This window comes from Rhincodon typus, chromosome 4 (assembly GCF_021869965.1).
Source record: "Rhincodon typus isolate 14 chromosome 4, sRhiTyp1.1, whole genome shotgun sequence".
NCBI classification, from domain to species: domain Eukaryota; kingdom Metazoa; phylum Chordata; class Chondrichthyes; order Orectolobiformes; family Rhincodontidae; genus Rhincodon; species Rhincodon typus.
This window is the reverse complement of record NC_063335.1, coordinates 88,715,599-88,728,804: the sequence shown is the minus strand read 5'-3', so window position 1 is coordinate 88,728,804 and position 13,206 is coordinate 88,715,599. Positions and strand designations below refer to the sequence as shown.

The window sequence follows — 13,206 nt, the reverse complement described above, 5'->3', positions numbered from 1 at the left end:
CACACACACACACACACACACACACACACACACACACACACACACACTCTCTTACATCTCATTAAATGATTAGTATCACTAGAATGCAACACCAAAGAACCTTTCTTGCTAACAAAATGCAATGGAAGACCTGTAATGCGGAGGGGTCTTAATTGACGTACTGTAATGGTTCACACTCCAGCTATTTTAAAATGTATCAGGTCGTTGGGCTGAAACTAGCAATGGAACAAAGGCTCCTGAACCTTGAATAGCTAGAGAGCTGTTTTCAGAAGTCGGGACATGAACAGGGAGGGGCAGTTTAAACATGAATAATTGGATAAAATATGCTTTTAAACTGTTGTCCATGTTTCAATTTTTGAACTTTGCTGACGTCACTTTGCATGTTCTTTTTATTAAAAAAAAGTTATGATATTTCTGTTTCTGGTAATGCACAGAATGATGTCTTATAACTGAGACAGCGGTTGATATGATTGTATTACCGGCTTAAATGAACTGATTTTTTTTTTCTCTACATAAATGTTAACATTTATTTAAAGTGACCTGTATATGTCCTGTACAGAAAATTCAAAAACAACTTTTGAATTATTTATTATAAAGGAAACGGCTCTTAAATTGATTTGTTCCAATGTGTCTTAGGTCCAGATTGTGAACAAAAAAATCGACTACAGTCACGTGCAGTCAAAGTGTGGTTCTAAGGATAACATTAAGCATGTTCCTGGTGGTGGTAATGTAAGTATTGGCTTCTGGGATTTTTACACGAACTTCCTTTTCATTGCTGTCACTACGTTTATTTGGTTTACTAGTACCATTATTATGTAGGAAAGTGTTATAAGATTTTCCCAAGATGTGTAGCAGACAAATTAACTCATTAATTGCCATAGCAAACACTGTTAATAAGGGATTTGTGCCGTGCATTAATATTGTACAACTTCAGGTATCATCCCTGACAGACATAGCACAAGTTTGAAAAGACAAAGTCTACAGTTGATGTTTTCGCATAGTTCCAATTGACATGGAAGAAATCACTTTATGTTGGGTAAATGTCCAGTTTACAGCCTCTTGGGCACGTGCAGTCCTTGAACTCTGCCAGTCCAGCTCATTAAGTCTTGTATTTCTTCCTTACCATCGCTTACTTTGTTAGATTTTATGGGCCTGGCAGTCTGGAAGAAACTGCCTTTGGTCCTGGTGATTAATAGGTGAGGCAAACGATTGGCCTTTATTTCAAAGGGAATGGAATATAAAAGTAGGGAGGCTTTGCTAAAATTGTACAAGGCACTAGTCAGTCCACAGCTAGAATACTGTGAACAGTTTGAGCCACCTATATAAGGAAAGAGATACTGACATTGGAGACAGTCGAGAGAGATTCACGTGGCTATTTACCAATATGGGATGGACTGTCCTATGAGGAAAGGTTGAGTAGGTTGGACCTGTGCTTCTCAGAATATAAACAAATAAGCGGCGACCTTATTGAAACATACAAAATTCTTAGAGGACTTGACAGGGTAGATGTGGAAAGGTTGTTTCCCCTTGTTGAGAGTGTCTAGGGCCAGAGAGCATAAGCTCAGAGTAAGGGCACTTTAACAAAGATGGGGACAAATTCCTTCTCGGAGGGTTGTGAAACTGTGGAATTCTTTACCATAGAGCATGGCTGAGACTGGTCATTCAGACAGGTTTTTTAATCAGTAAAGGAATCAAGGGTTATGCTGAAAAGGCAAGAAAATAGTTTTGAGAATTATCAGATCAGCCATGTTCTCATTGAGTGGTGGATCAGACTAAATGGGCTGAATGGCCTACTTCTGTTCCCGCGTGTTATGGCCTTATAAATCTTAATTTGAATCTGTTCCAATCAATAGCTCTTCTAAAAATTCAGCATAGGGATAATTTGCTGCTTTCTGTGCTATGTATCCTCTTAAATATTAATAAATTAATAGGAGCAGAGGCTTACATTTATGATACCAACGCTATGTGGTATACACGCAAGTATTCCACAAAGACATGGTTTAAATTTGCTGTTCTACTAAAATACAACGACGTTATATTTCCATGCCTAGCTGCTGTATGTTATGATGCAATTGCATTAACAGGGTGAGGACATGGCGAAGATAACCTGTTAAATCTTACCGGTGCCTTTTAAAATGTCTGCATCCAAAAGTAATTTTCTTCACTTTTGATTACTTTGGATTCAAACAGTTTGTCTCTAGGGGAGCAGCCTGGAAAGAAGAGAGAAGTACATAAAAACTAGGGATAGAAATAGGCAGTTCAGTCTCTCGAGTGTGCACAGCATTTAATTGGTCATGTCTGATCTCACCTTAGCATCAATTCTACTTTCCTGCCCGCTCCCAATAACCCCTTGACCTATACGAATTAAAAATCTGCCTGTTTTCCCCCCCCCTCAAACTTATTGTGTCCTGGTGTCCGCTGCATTATGGGGTAGTGAATAACACATATTAATGTAGTAGGCAACAAAGTCTCTGGATGCCTTATTCACGTTGAGTAAGCTAATCATGGTTATGTTAGCTGTGCGGGGACATTACTACTTGGTGCACTGCCGTCTCTTGCTGGGAAATTGTTTGTGGGGATAAGATCAGCCGCCACTGAATGCATTTATTTCAGACAGTGATTTACTTTAAATTCACAGAGGAGAACGGTGATTCAGAGGAATTTGCTGCTGATGGGAACTAACTCCAGCATTGTCATTGCTCAGTTGAGCAGCAGTACCCAAGGAGGAAAAATAAATGACTGAATTTGATAACAATGCTACTTTTGGAAGATTAGCAATAAGCTAAAGATCCTGAATTCAAATCACACCAAAGCAAGTGTAAATTGACTAAGTATTATTACTGGTGAGTTGATTATGTCCTTCAGAGAAAAGGAGCTGCCATCCAAACAAAAACAGGAATTGCTGGAAAAGCTCAGCCAGTCTGGCAGCATCAGCAGATAGAAATCAGTTAAAGTTAGGGTCCCTTCCTCAGGGTCCATGTAGTTGCCACAGACACTTGGTCCACTTATCCCACCTCATTTCCCAGCGACAGAGTCAGCAATGCCTCCATTCCATTTGAACATAGTGGCAAAGAGATTTTCATGAGCACATTTAAGAAATTCCTTTTCTTTAATATTATCCTGGTCACTGTTTGAGCGATAAAAGTCCCTCCATATCACCACTCCATTTTTCTTGCATGATTTTCCAGCAGATTTTTTGCTTTTCTTTGTACCTGTTGACCTTTAGAATGTCTCCATTCACATGACCTTAGTTCCTTGATTCTTAACTCTAACAAAGTGGATTCCATCCTTGTCCTCTCAAGGGCTACCTGTCTTTTCAATGCTACGATGTTCAGCCTGTGCTTCTCCCATCAGCTGTTAAATCCCTGTGACAGCAGAAGGAGATCCTTACGTGGGAAACTGCACACTTAAGACGATCTATTGCCCAACTGGCAACAGCTGTCCAAGGCCCCTACCTTCAAACCTGCTGGTTAGGGCCGTACAAATGTACAAATTCGGAGAAAGATTAGGCTGCTCATTCCCTTGAACATATTCTGCCATTTAGGAAGATCATCACTAATCTGAATACTCAATGTTACATTTCCAACTTATCTCTGATAACCTTTCATCCCCTTTGTTATGAGGAATCATTCATAAAACTGCCTTTAAAATATTTAATAATTCTGCTTCCACTGCCTTTGAGGAAGAGAATTCCAAAGACTCATGACTCTCTGTAAGAAGACATTTCTCCATCTGTCTTAAATGGGTGACTCCTTATTTTTAAACAGTGATCCCCTAGTTCTAGATTCTCTCAGAAGAGGAATTTCCTTTCCACATCCAAATGTCAAGACACCTCAGGATCTTCCATGTTTCAATCAAGTCACCTCTTCTTTCAAACTCCAGCAGATAAGAACTTAGCCTGCCAGCCTTTCCCCATAGGACGACCCACACATTCCAGGTGCGAAGTGTGTAATCTCAATGCACTGTTAATGATGGTAGTTGGGAGCAGTTTGCGCATGCATGATGGAGCTCAGGTGATGTCAGTCTCGGTAGCAAGTATGCCCCTGTACATGTGTGGATGACTTCACCTACAATAAAGAATAAGCTGAGATTCCAAGATAATGATCACTGTCAAATAGGATACCTGGGGCTCTGAATGCCAAATAAACCAACAAATTAACTCACGTCTGAGATTTGCTCACTGATCTAAATCCATCGCCACTGATGCGACATCCTAGAGAACTTTCAGCAAAATATCATGCAGCCCCTCCATTACCTGAATGGTTATTTGTATCGATTCAAGACCTAACCCTGATTAAATTAATGCTCAATTTAGGCACGGAGATATTGTTGGCTGAGAAAGAGAGCCAAGTTTAATCATCTTCTATTATTGTGGTGGTGTTAAGATTAATAGTGAAGTTGTTAACTAATCCTAGCAATTTGATTCCAAAAGGCATGGTGACTCAGTGGCTAGCACTGCTGCCTCACAGCGCCAGGGACCCGGGTTCAATTCCAGCCTTGGGTGACTGTCTGTGCGGAGTTTGCACGTTCTCCCCGTGTCTGTGTGGGTTTCCTCCGGGTGCTCCGGTTTCCTCCCACAGTCCAAAGATGTGCAGGCTAGGTGGATTGGCCATGCTAAATTGCCCGTAGTGTTCAGGGGTGTGTGGGTTATAGGGGGATGGGTCTGGGTGGAATGCTCCAAGGATCGGTGTGGACTTGTTGGGCCGAAGGGCCTGTTTCCACACTGTAGGGATTCTATGAACCTCTATAAAATGTAATTTCATGAAACTGTTGCATTTGTGTTCAAATGATATAATAGTAACTGCTATGGGGTGGCTGGCAGGCTCTAATCACGTATTCCAGAGCAGTAAAATCTTTATGGTTAGAATATTTAACATTGCTGAGGGGTCTCCAGAGCATCCACCCTATGAATATATTGAGTAGCACCACCATTTTAACAGGCAAACTGCAGCATTGTGATGACATAGATATTCAACATCCAATTCTACACATGTGCATGTGGTACTCCACCTAGTGATAATATTACATAAAAGCACCGACATTAATATAAGTAAACCTTCTGTGAGCTGCTACTAATGAATTTACATCCATCCTTAAGTAAGGAGACAGATACTGTACGCAATACTTCAGATATTGCCTCACGTTGTCCTGTTTAACTAAAGCGTACCTTCACTTTTGTATTTCTTTTTTTTTTTGCAGTAAACAATAACATTGTTAGACTTCCTAATTACTTGCTGTACTTTTTTTAATTAACCTTTTGCGGGACACCCGGATCCGTCGGCATTCCCAAGCTCTGCAATCTCTCACCATTTAGATAACATTCTTCTTTATTCTTTGTGCCATATTATGCGGCAGTTGCTAAATCTTTGCCCACACGCTTAACCTATGTTCTGTTTTAGCTTTTCATACGTGCACTATTGCCTATATTTGCATATTCAGCAAGTTTAGGAGCCATACTTTTAGTCTCTTCATCCAAGCCATGTATATAAATTGTGAAATGTTGAGGCCTCAGCGCTGATCCCTGTGCGACTCGTTTGTTACATCTTACCAACTAGAAAATGACTCATTTATGTCTACTCTTCATTTCTTGTTAGCTGGTGAGTCATCTTTCCATGCCAATATGTGACTCTGACACCACAAGGCTTTATTTTCAGCAATAATTTTTGTTGTGGCCCCTTATCAAGTGCCATCCACTGGTTCCTTTCATTGCAAGCTATGTTACTTTCTCAAATAACTCTACATTAAATTAATTAATCATGATTTCCCTTCACAAAACCTGCATCTGAATGTCTTGAACTTATCCAAGTCCTATGCTCTACCATCTTTAATAATAGTTTCAGAAATCTTCCCTCTGCTGATGTTAAGCTAATTAGCCCGTAGTTCTCGATTTTGTCTCTTTCCCTTTTTGATTGAAGGAGTTACTTTTGCTCTTTTCCAATCTAATAGGACTTGCTTCAACTGTAGGGAGTTATGGAAATTTAAAGCCAATGCCTAAGCTATCTTAATAGCACTTCTTTTAAGACCTTTGGATGAAATCCATCAATACTCTGTACTTGTCAGCACGCAGCTCCAGCAATTTGCTCAGAATCAGTTCCCTGGTGACTGTAATTTTCTTATTTTCTGAAAGAGTGTTAAATACAGACCCTGCTTTCCACAGCATTAAGGCCCATTCTCTGCAGCTCTAAACTCTAACACCTGTATTCATTTGAACTTGTTGACCCAATTATCTAAGACAACAAGGTGCAGGGCTGGATGAACACAGCAGGCCAAGCAGCATCATAGGAGCAGAGAGGCTGACGTTTCGGGCCTAGACCCTTCATCAGAAAAGGGGGAGGGGAAGGGGGTTTTGAAATAAATAGGGAGAGAGTGGGAGGCGGAGAGGAGAGGATAGGTGGAGAGGAAACAAACAGGTCGAAGAGGCGGGGATGGACCCAGTAAAAGGTGAGTGTAGGTAGGGAGTTAGGAAGGGGATAGGTCAGTCCAGGGAGGACGGACAGGTCAAGGGGGCGGGATGAGGTTGGTCGGTAGGAGATGGAGGTGCGGCTTGAGGTGGGAGGAGGGGATAGGTGGGAGGAAGAACAGGTTAGGGAGGCAGGGACGAGCTGGACTGGTTTTGGGATGTGGAGGGGGGAGGGGAGATTTTGAAACTTGTGAAATCCACATTGATACCATTGGGCTGCAGGGTTTCCGGAGGGACAACTCTCTCCGTGACTCCCTTGTCCGCTCCACACTCCCCTCCAGCTCCACCACACCCGGCACTTTTCCCTGCAACCGCAGGAAGTGCTACACCTGCCCCCATACCTCCTCCCTCACCCCCATCCCAGGCCCCAAGAAGACTTTCCACATCAAGCAGATGTTCACCTGCACATCTGCCAATGTGGTATACTGCATCCGCTGTACCCGGTGTGGCTACCTCTACATCGGGGAAACCAAGCGGAGACTCGGGGACCGCTTTGCAGAACACCTACGCTCGGTTCGCAACAAACAACTGCACCTCCCAGTCGCGAACCATTTCAACTCCCCCTCCCATTCCTCAGACGACATGTCCATCCTGGGCCTCCTGCAGTGCCACAACGATGCCACCCGAAGGTTGCAGGAACAGCAACTCATATTCCGCTTGGGAACCCTGCAGCCCAATGGTATCAATGTGGATTTCACAAGTTTCAAAATCTCCCCTCCCCCTACCGCATCCCAAAACCAGTCCAGCTCGTCCCTGCCTCCCTAACCTGTTCTTCCTCCCACCTATCCCCTCCTCCCACCTCAAGCCGCACCTCCATCTCCTACCGACCAACCTCATCCCGCCCCCTTGACCTGTCCGTCCTCCCTGGACTGACCTATCCCCTTCCTAACTCCCTACCTACACTCACCTTTTACTGGGTCCGTCCCCGCCTCTTCGACCTGTTTGTTTCCTCTCCACCTATCCTCTCCTCTATCCCTCTTCTATCCGCCTCCCACTCTCTCCCTATTTATTTCAAAACCCCCTTCCCCTCCCCCTTTTCTGATGAAGGGTCTAGGCCTGAAACGTCAGCCTCTCTGCTCCTATGATGCTGCTTGGCCTGCTGTGTTCATCCAGCCCTGCACATTGTTGTCTTGGATTCTCCAGCATCTGCAGTTCCTACTATCTCTGACCCAATTATCTACTCTTTTTCAGGTTTACATAGTGGGTTGAGAGCTATTAAGTCCTGGATTTCGGTCTTACCTTAAGTGTAGATAATTTTAACCAACCAGTTTGGGCATGTTACAATACTTGGCCAGGTGGGACTTGAACCCAGGCCTTCTGGCCCTGGGGAGGGGGGACACTACCACTCCACCACAAGACACTTTCAGCTCAAGTGAAATTTCCTGAATTCATTCAAGCACTCTAACTAGCTGCACAAGAGCAATTTCATTGAGAAACAATTACCCTGGCACCACGTTAAGAATACAGGTTGGATTCATTGGTGTGCGGAAGTCATTAAGACTTCTTAAAAATTAGTTCTCAGGGTGTGTCTGACACTGACAAGGTCAGCATTTATTGTCTGTGTCTTATTACCCCGAGAAGAAAGCAGTGGGCTAACTTTCAGCTTGAAGCATATGAGTGATCTGCTAAACCACTGGTGGCTTAGCCAATGTCAGTCACATTGTTTTGGCACTGGAGTCACATGATCCAGATTAGGTTTTTCCCTAAAGGATTTACCAAACCAGTTGTATTTTCATGATAATCGGACAGCTCCATTGTCTCTATACTGACTCAACTTACTTTAACTGGATTCAAATGGTGGGATTTGAATCCAGCCATATTAAATTACTGGCCCAGTAACCATACTACTTTTACGCCTTCAACTGTACCCATATTGTGAAAGTCAAAATAAAAACAGAAATTGCAGCTGATCTGGAAGCATATCTGGCGAGAGACCAAATTTACAGTTTCGAATCCAGTGACTTTTCATCCGAATTCTTGAATATTTTTAAGGCAGAAGTGGATAGATTTTTGTTCAGGAACAACTTGTGAAAGCCAATCTTTCTTGTGCATTTATTTTTCCATCATAATTTGACTGCAGTGTTTTTAATGCCAGTACATCATTTGATAAATTATTCAAACATGCATCAATTTTTGGGTAAAAATGTAATTCCTGATTGGTTTAATTCTTTATCCCCAGGGCCTAGTTTCTTGTTTTAATTGGAAGCTAATATTATGGTTTAACATTCTGTAGTTTAATATTTGATGAAGTACATCATTAGCTGACATGACTCTCATTTCCCCTTCGTTTTAGAGATAGTGAAGCATTGATACGATTGCATTTCTTAAACTCTTTAATTTTTAGGTGCAGATTCCAAAAACTAAGCTGGATGTGAGCCGTGCATCATCAAAGTGTGGATCCAAGACAAATCTAAAACACAAAGCAGGTACTGTTAAGATGAATATATTCAAAACCTTGCATTTAAGCAAGATCTGATCATATCTTTCGTACATATATGACACAATGATAAGTAGGAAAGAAAGATGAGAAAAACACGCAAGCAGATTACGAAAAGATACACATCAGCTAAGTGAATGGGTAAAAAATACAGCTAATGAAATATAAAGTAGGAAAATGTGAAATTGTCCATTTTAGCAGGAAGAATAAAGAAGCAGCATCTTATCTAAATGATGAGAGATTGCTGAGCTCTGAAATGAATAGGGATCTGGGTGTTCTTGTACGTGAATTGCAGATTATTATGCAGTTACAGAAAGTAAATAGGAAAGCTAATAGAATGTTATGATTTTTTGCAAGGGAAATTGAATGCAAAAATAGGGAGATTATGCCTCATGTTATACAGGGCATTGCTGAGACCCCATCCAGAGTCCTGTACATAGTATTGGTTAATGTATTTGAGGAAAGATGTAAGTGTGTTGGAGGCAGTTTGGAGAGGGCTTACTACACCAATACCTGGAATGGGGCTGTGCTGTTTTATGAGGAAAATTTTGCATATTAGGAATCATATCTGTTGGCGAGTAAGAGGTGACTTAATTAAAGCGTACAAGAGCCTATGCGGTCTTGATAGGTTTGATGTGGGCTGAATGTTTCCTCGGATAAGAGAATCTAGAACTAGGGTCACTAATAATCAGGGTTCACCCATTTAAAATATAGATAAGGTGAAACTTTCCGTGAGTCATGAGTCTTTGCATGGAGAGACTTACAGTCTTTGAATATTTTTAAGGCAGAGGTGGGTAGATTCTTCAGCAAGTAGGTGAAAGCAGAAGAAGCGAGGTGCTGAATGGCCTAGTCCTCCTCAATTACATGTTTGTATGTACTTGGAATTTGCGTTTACTGTTCATTTACTGTTCTGCAGACAAATATAGGTATCTATCCCATATAAAATTCAAAACGTAGCTCTGAGTTCAATGACATCATTGGTGACAAATGTACGGAAGAAATGGCTTGGAGAGCTCTCTTGGCCAGAGCTATGGGGTTTTACCTGGTCTTGATTTAATATCTCTTCCAAAACATAGCTGATCATGCAACTCACTCCCATAATCATGTTTAGGAGACTCTGATCAGAGTCTTGGACATTCACAGCACAGAAGGAGGCCATTTGACACATCACGTCCACATGGTTGCAACAAAGATCTAACTACAAATCCAATTTTCCAGCTTTTGGTCTATAGCTTGTAAACTGTGACAACCAAATGAATATCTAAATGCTGTTTAAAGAGCTTGAGTCAACTACTCTTTCAGGCAGTCAGTTCCAGACTCCCACCACCCTCTGAGTATAAACATTTCTCCTCCACTCTCCACTTCGCCTTCTACCTCTTACCTTAAATCTGTGCCCTCTGGTTATTGACTTGTCTATGAATGGAATAGCAGGTTGGTTATTTAATTAGTTATGTCTCTCATTCTTATTCACTACTGTTGGGTCCCTCATAGTTCAGACCCTCTGGCTGAGGCAGCATCCTGGTAAATCTTCTCTGCACCATCTCTAATGCAGTCACACTCTTTCTATAATGTGGTCACCAGACCTGCGTGCAATATTTCAGAACCAACATTTTATACAGTTATGCCATAACCGTCTTGCTCTTCTGTGCCTCGGCTAATGCAGGAAAGTATCCCATATGCTGCCTTAACCATCATATCTACCTGCCCTGATAGCTTCAGTGATCAGTTGATATATACACCAGAGTCCCTGTGATCTTCAGTACTTTTTCAGGGTCCTACAATTCATAATACAATTCCTTGCCTTGTTAGCCCTCCCCACAAATTTACATTTTTCCAGGTTGAATTCGACTTGCCGCTGCTCTGCCCAGCTGAGCAATTTATTGATATGCTCCATACTTTACTACTATCCTACTTTCTATTAACTGTCCTACCATTTTTTTGTGTCATCTGCTAACTGCACGATCATACCATCTATGTTTAAGTCCAAATTATTAATATACACCGCAAGCAGTAAACCCTCTGGAAACCCACTGGAAACAGACTCCCAGTCACACGCATACCTCTCTACTATCGTCCTCTGCTTCCTGCTCACGGCTAAGTTTGTATCCAATGTACAACTTCGCCTGGCTATCTCTAATTGATCCTTTTCTCTCCAAGTGCAGATATATTTTGCCCTTGGAATTCTTTCAAATAATCTCCCCACCAATGAGGTTAGACTGAGTGGCCTATAATTTCCTGGTCTGTCTCTTTTTTTAAATAATGTTAAGCTTCTGGTTAAGGAATTTGAGGAAAGACCTGTTTGTCTTCATTCTACTCGAGCAATGTGAAAAATATTACAGATGGAATCTAGAACGGAGACATTAGCACTGGCTGTTTATTTTTCCTAAACCAAAATATATCTCTTCACTAATAGAAGTCTTTGTTTTCCAATCACACTCACCTCTCCTTAGGATGCTGGTTTTGACTAAAATAATAGGCTACTTCAACGAAGAACAAATCACGTGAAACTAAGATCAAGATGAGATTTGACTGCATGAAAAGCAGTACAGGCATACTTTTCTCACATGCATTTCTCAACCGGTCTCCTTGTTGAGATTGTCCCTGACACTCTAGGTACATTGATATTGCTTACCTGCTAACTTGTAGGTTAGCTCATTTGCACAGATTTTGGCTCAAAATTAGCCACCTTAGTTTGTATAATTTAGAGCCACAGTGGATGATAGTTTTATGTAATCAACCAGTAGGCATCTGTAACATGGTATACTATGTTGGAGCAGGTATAGGTTTACATCAATTTTGATTTGAGTGCTAAATTGTTTGCCTTGTCAAAACCTTGCTTTGGGATTCTTGGGATTCTTCTATTATTTAAGATGTTTTCCTTTGAATGTAAAATAAAACTCGGACCCCATTTGGCTGTTCGATCAGTTAATTTGAAGGAGTGGGATGGCACGGTGGCTCAGAGGTTACCACTGCTGCCTCTCAGCTCCAGGGTCCCAGGTTCGATTCCAGCCTCGGGTCTGTGTGGAATTTGCATATTCTCCCTGTACCTGCGTGGATTTCCTCTAGGTGCTCCGGTTTCCTCCCACAGTCCAAAGATATGCAGGTTAGGTGGATTGGCTGTGCTAAGTTGCCCATTATGTCTAGGTGAGAAATGCGGGGATGGGGCAGGGGATGGGTCTGGATGGGATAATCTTCAGAGCGTTGGTGTGGACTCAATGGGCTGAAAGACCTGCTTCCACACTGTAAGGATTATATGATTCTATTCTGAGTGCAGGGCATTTTTTGTAGTGTACTAGACAACATTCCTCACTTGTCAACATCAACAAAACAAGTTCAAGTTGATTGTTTTATCAGATATTCTGGGATCCAACTAAGGCAAAGTGTTTTTATGCCCTTCAAATATAATTTATTTGAAAAGGTGCAATAATGATGCGGGCGGTGTAAATTGAGTTCATCTCTCCATCTCCCAAACACACACTTTCCATTGCGCCCCCTCTCTTTCCCACCTTCCCCTTTACAACACAATCTGTCTGAACCTTACAGTCACGGTGAAGAGTAAAAAAGTTATTCACAAAATTAATTTTTGCTTAACATTATTTAGGTGGTGGGGATGTGAAGATAGAGACCACCAAGACTGATTTCAAGAACAAAGCAGAGTCAAAAATTGGATCCTTGGACAACCTCAACCATACTCCGGGAGGAGGCAATGTGAAGGTGAGGGAGAGGAAGGGTAGCTGAGCTGTGGCTTTAACAAGCCACCAACTGATCGCACAAGCTGAGAGTAAGCTCTGGGACGTGTTCTTCTGACTCTCCAAGTTTGCATAATCTTTGCTCTGCCACCTTTCCATGTTTTTTCCTATCTTTTCGTTCTCCCTTAAGGTTATTGATGGCCCATGCTGGATCTGTGGTTTCACAGATGGTGTTGCTGACTCTTTGGTATCTCACCTCCTGCTAAAATCCCCTCAGATGCACTTCCAGCAATCAAAAGTGATTGGGACTGTGGGCAATGTGTTTTTTCATTTCCTTAACCACCTAATTAAAGGGTGTTAAGACTAAATGTATTGTCCCAATCATGACCCAGCTGAAATTGACTGACCTACCAAATGTTACCTAATTTAGCTCATGAATGGTGTCTTTACCAACGATACATGTAGAAATAATTATTTCTGTCCCACCCTATCTCCAGTTGCCTTATGGGCTTCCAAGAGCATGTACCACTTGCAATTAGCAAGAAGGAAGCATAAAGATAGAGAAGTTACTTTTGGCCTTTGTCATCAAGAAACTCAATGCTACTCTGGAATCGTTTGCT

The 13,206-nt window shown here is 41.8% G+C and overlaps 1 protein-coding gene across 1 annotated transcript in view; it reads left to right on the top strand.

The window, feature by feature from the left end:
- Positions 1–12,635, top strand: part of LOC109927288 (microtubule-associated protein 4-like) — a 126,334-nt gene extending 113,699 nt beyond the window's left edge. Inside the window, exons 11-13 of the mRNA XM_048596159.1 lie at positions 637–729; positions 8,805–8,886; positions 12,499–12,635. Coding sequence (XP_048452116.1) covers positions 637–729; positions 8,805–8,886; positions 12,499–12,635 — 312 coding nt within the window. The remainder of the gene's footprint in view (positions 1–636; positions 730–8,804; positions 8,887–12,498) is intronic.
- Positions 12,636–13,206: the final 571 nt, after the last annotated feature.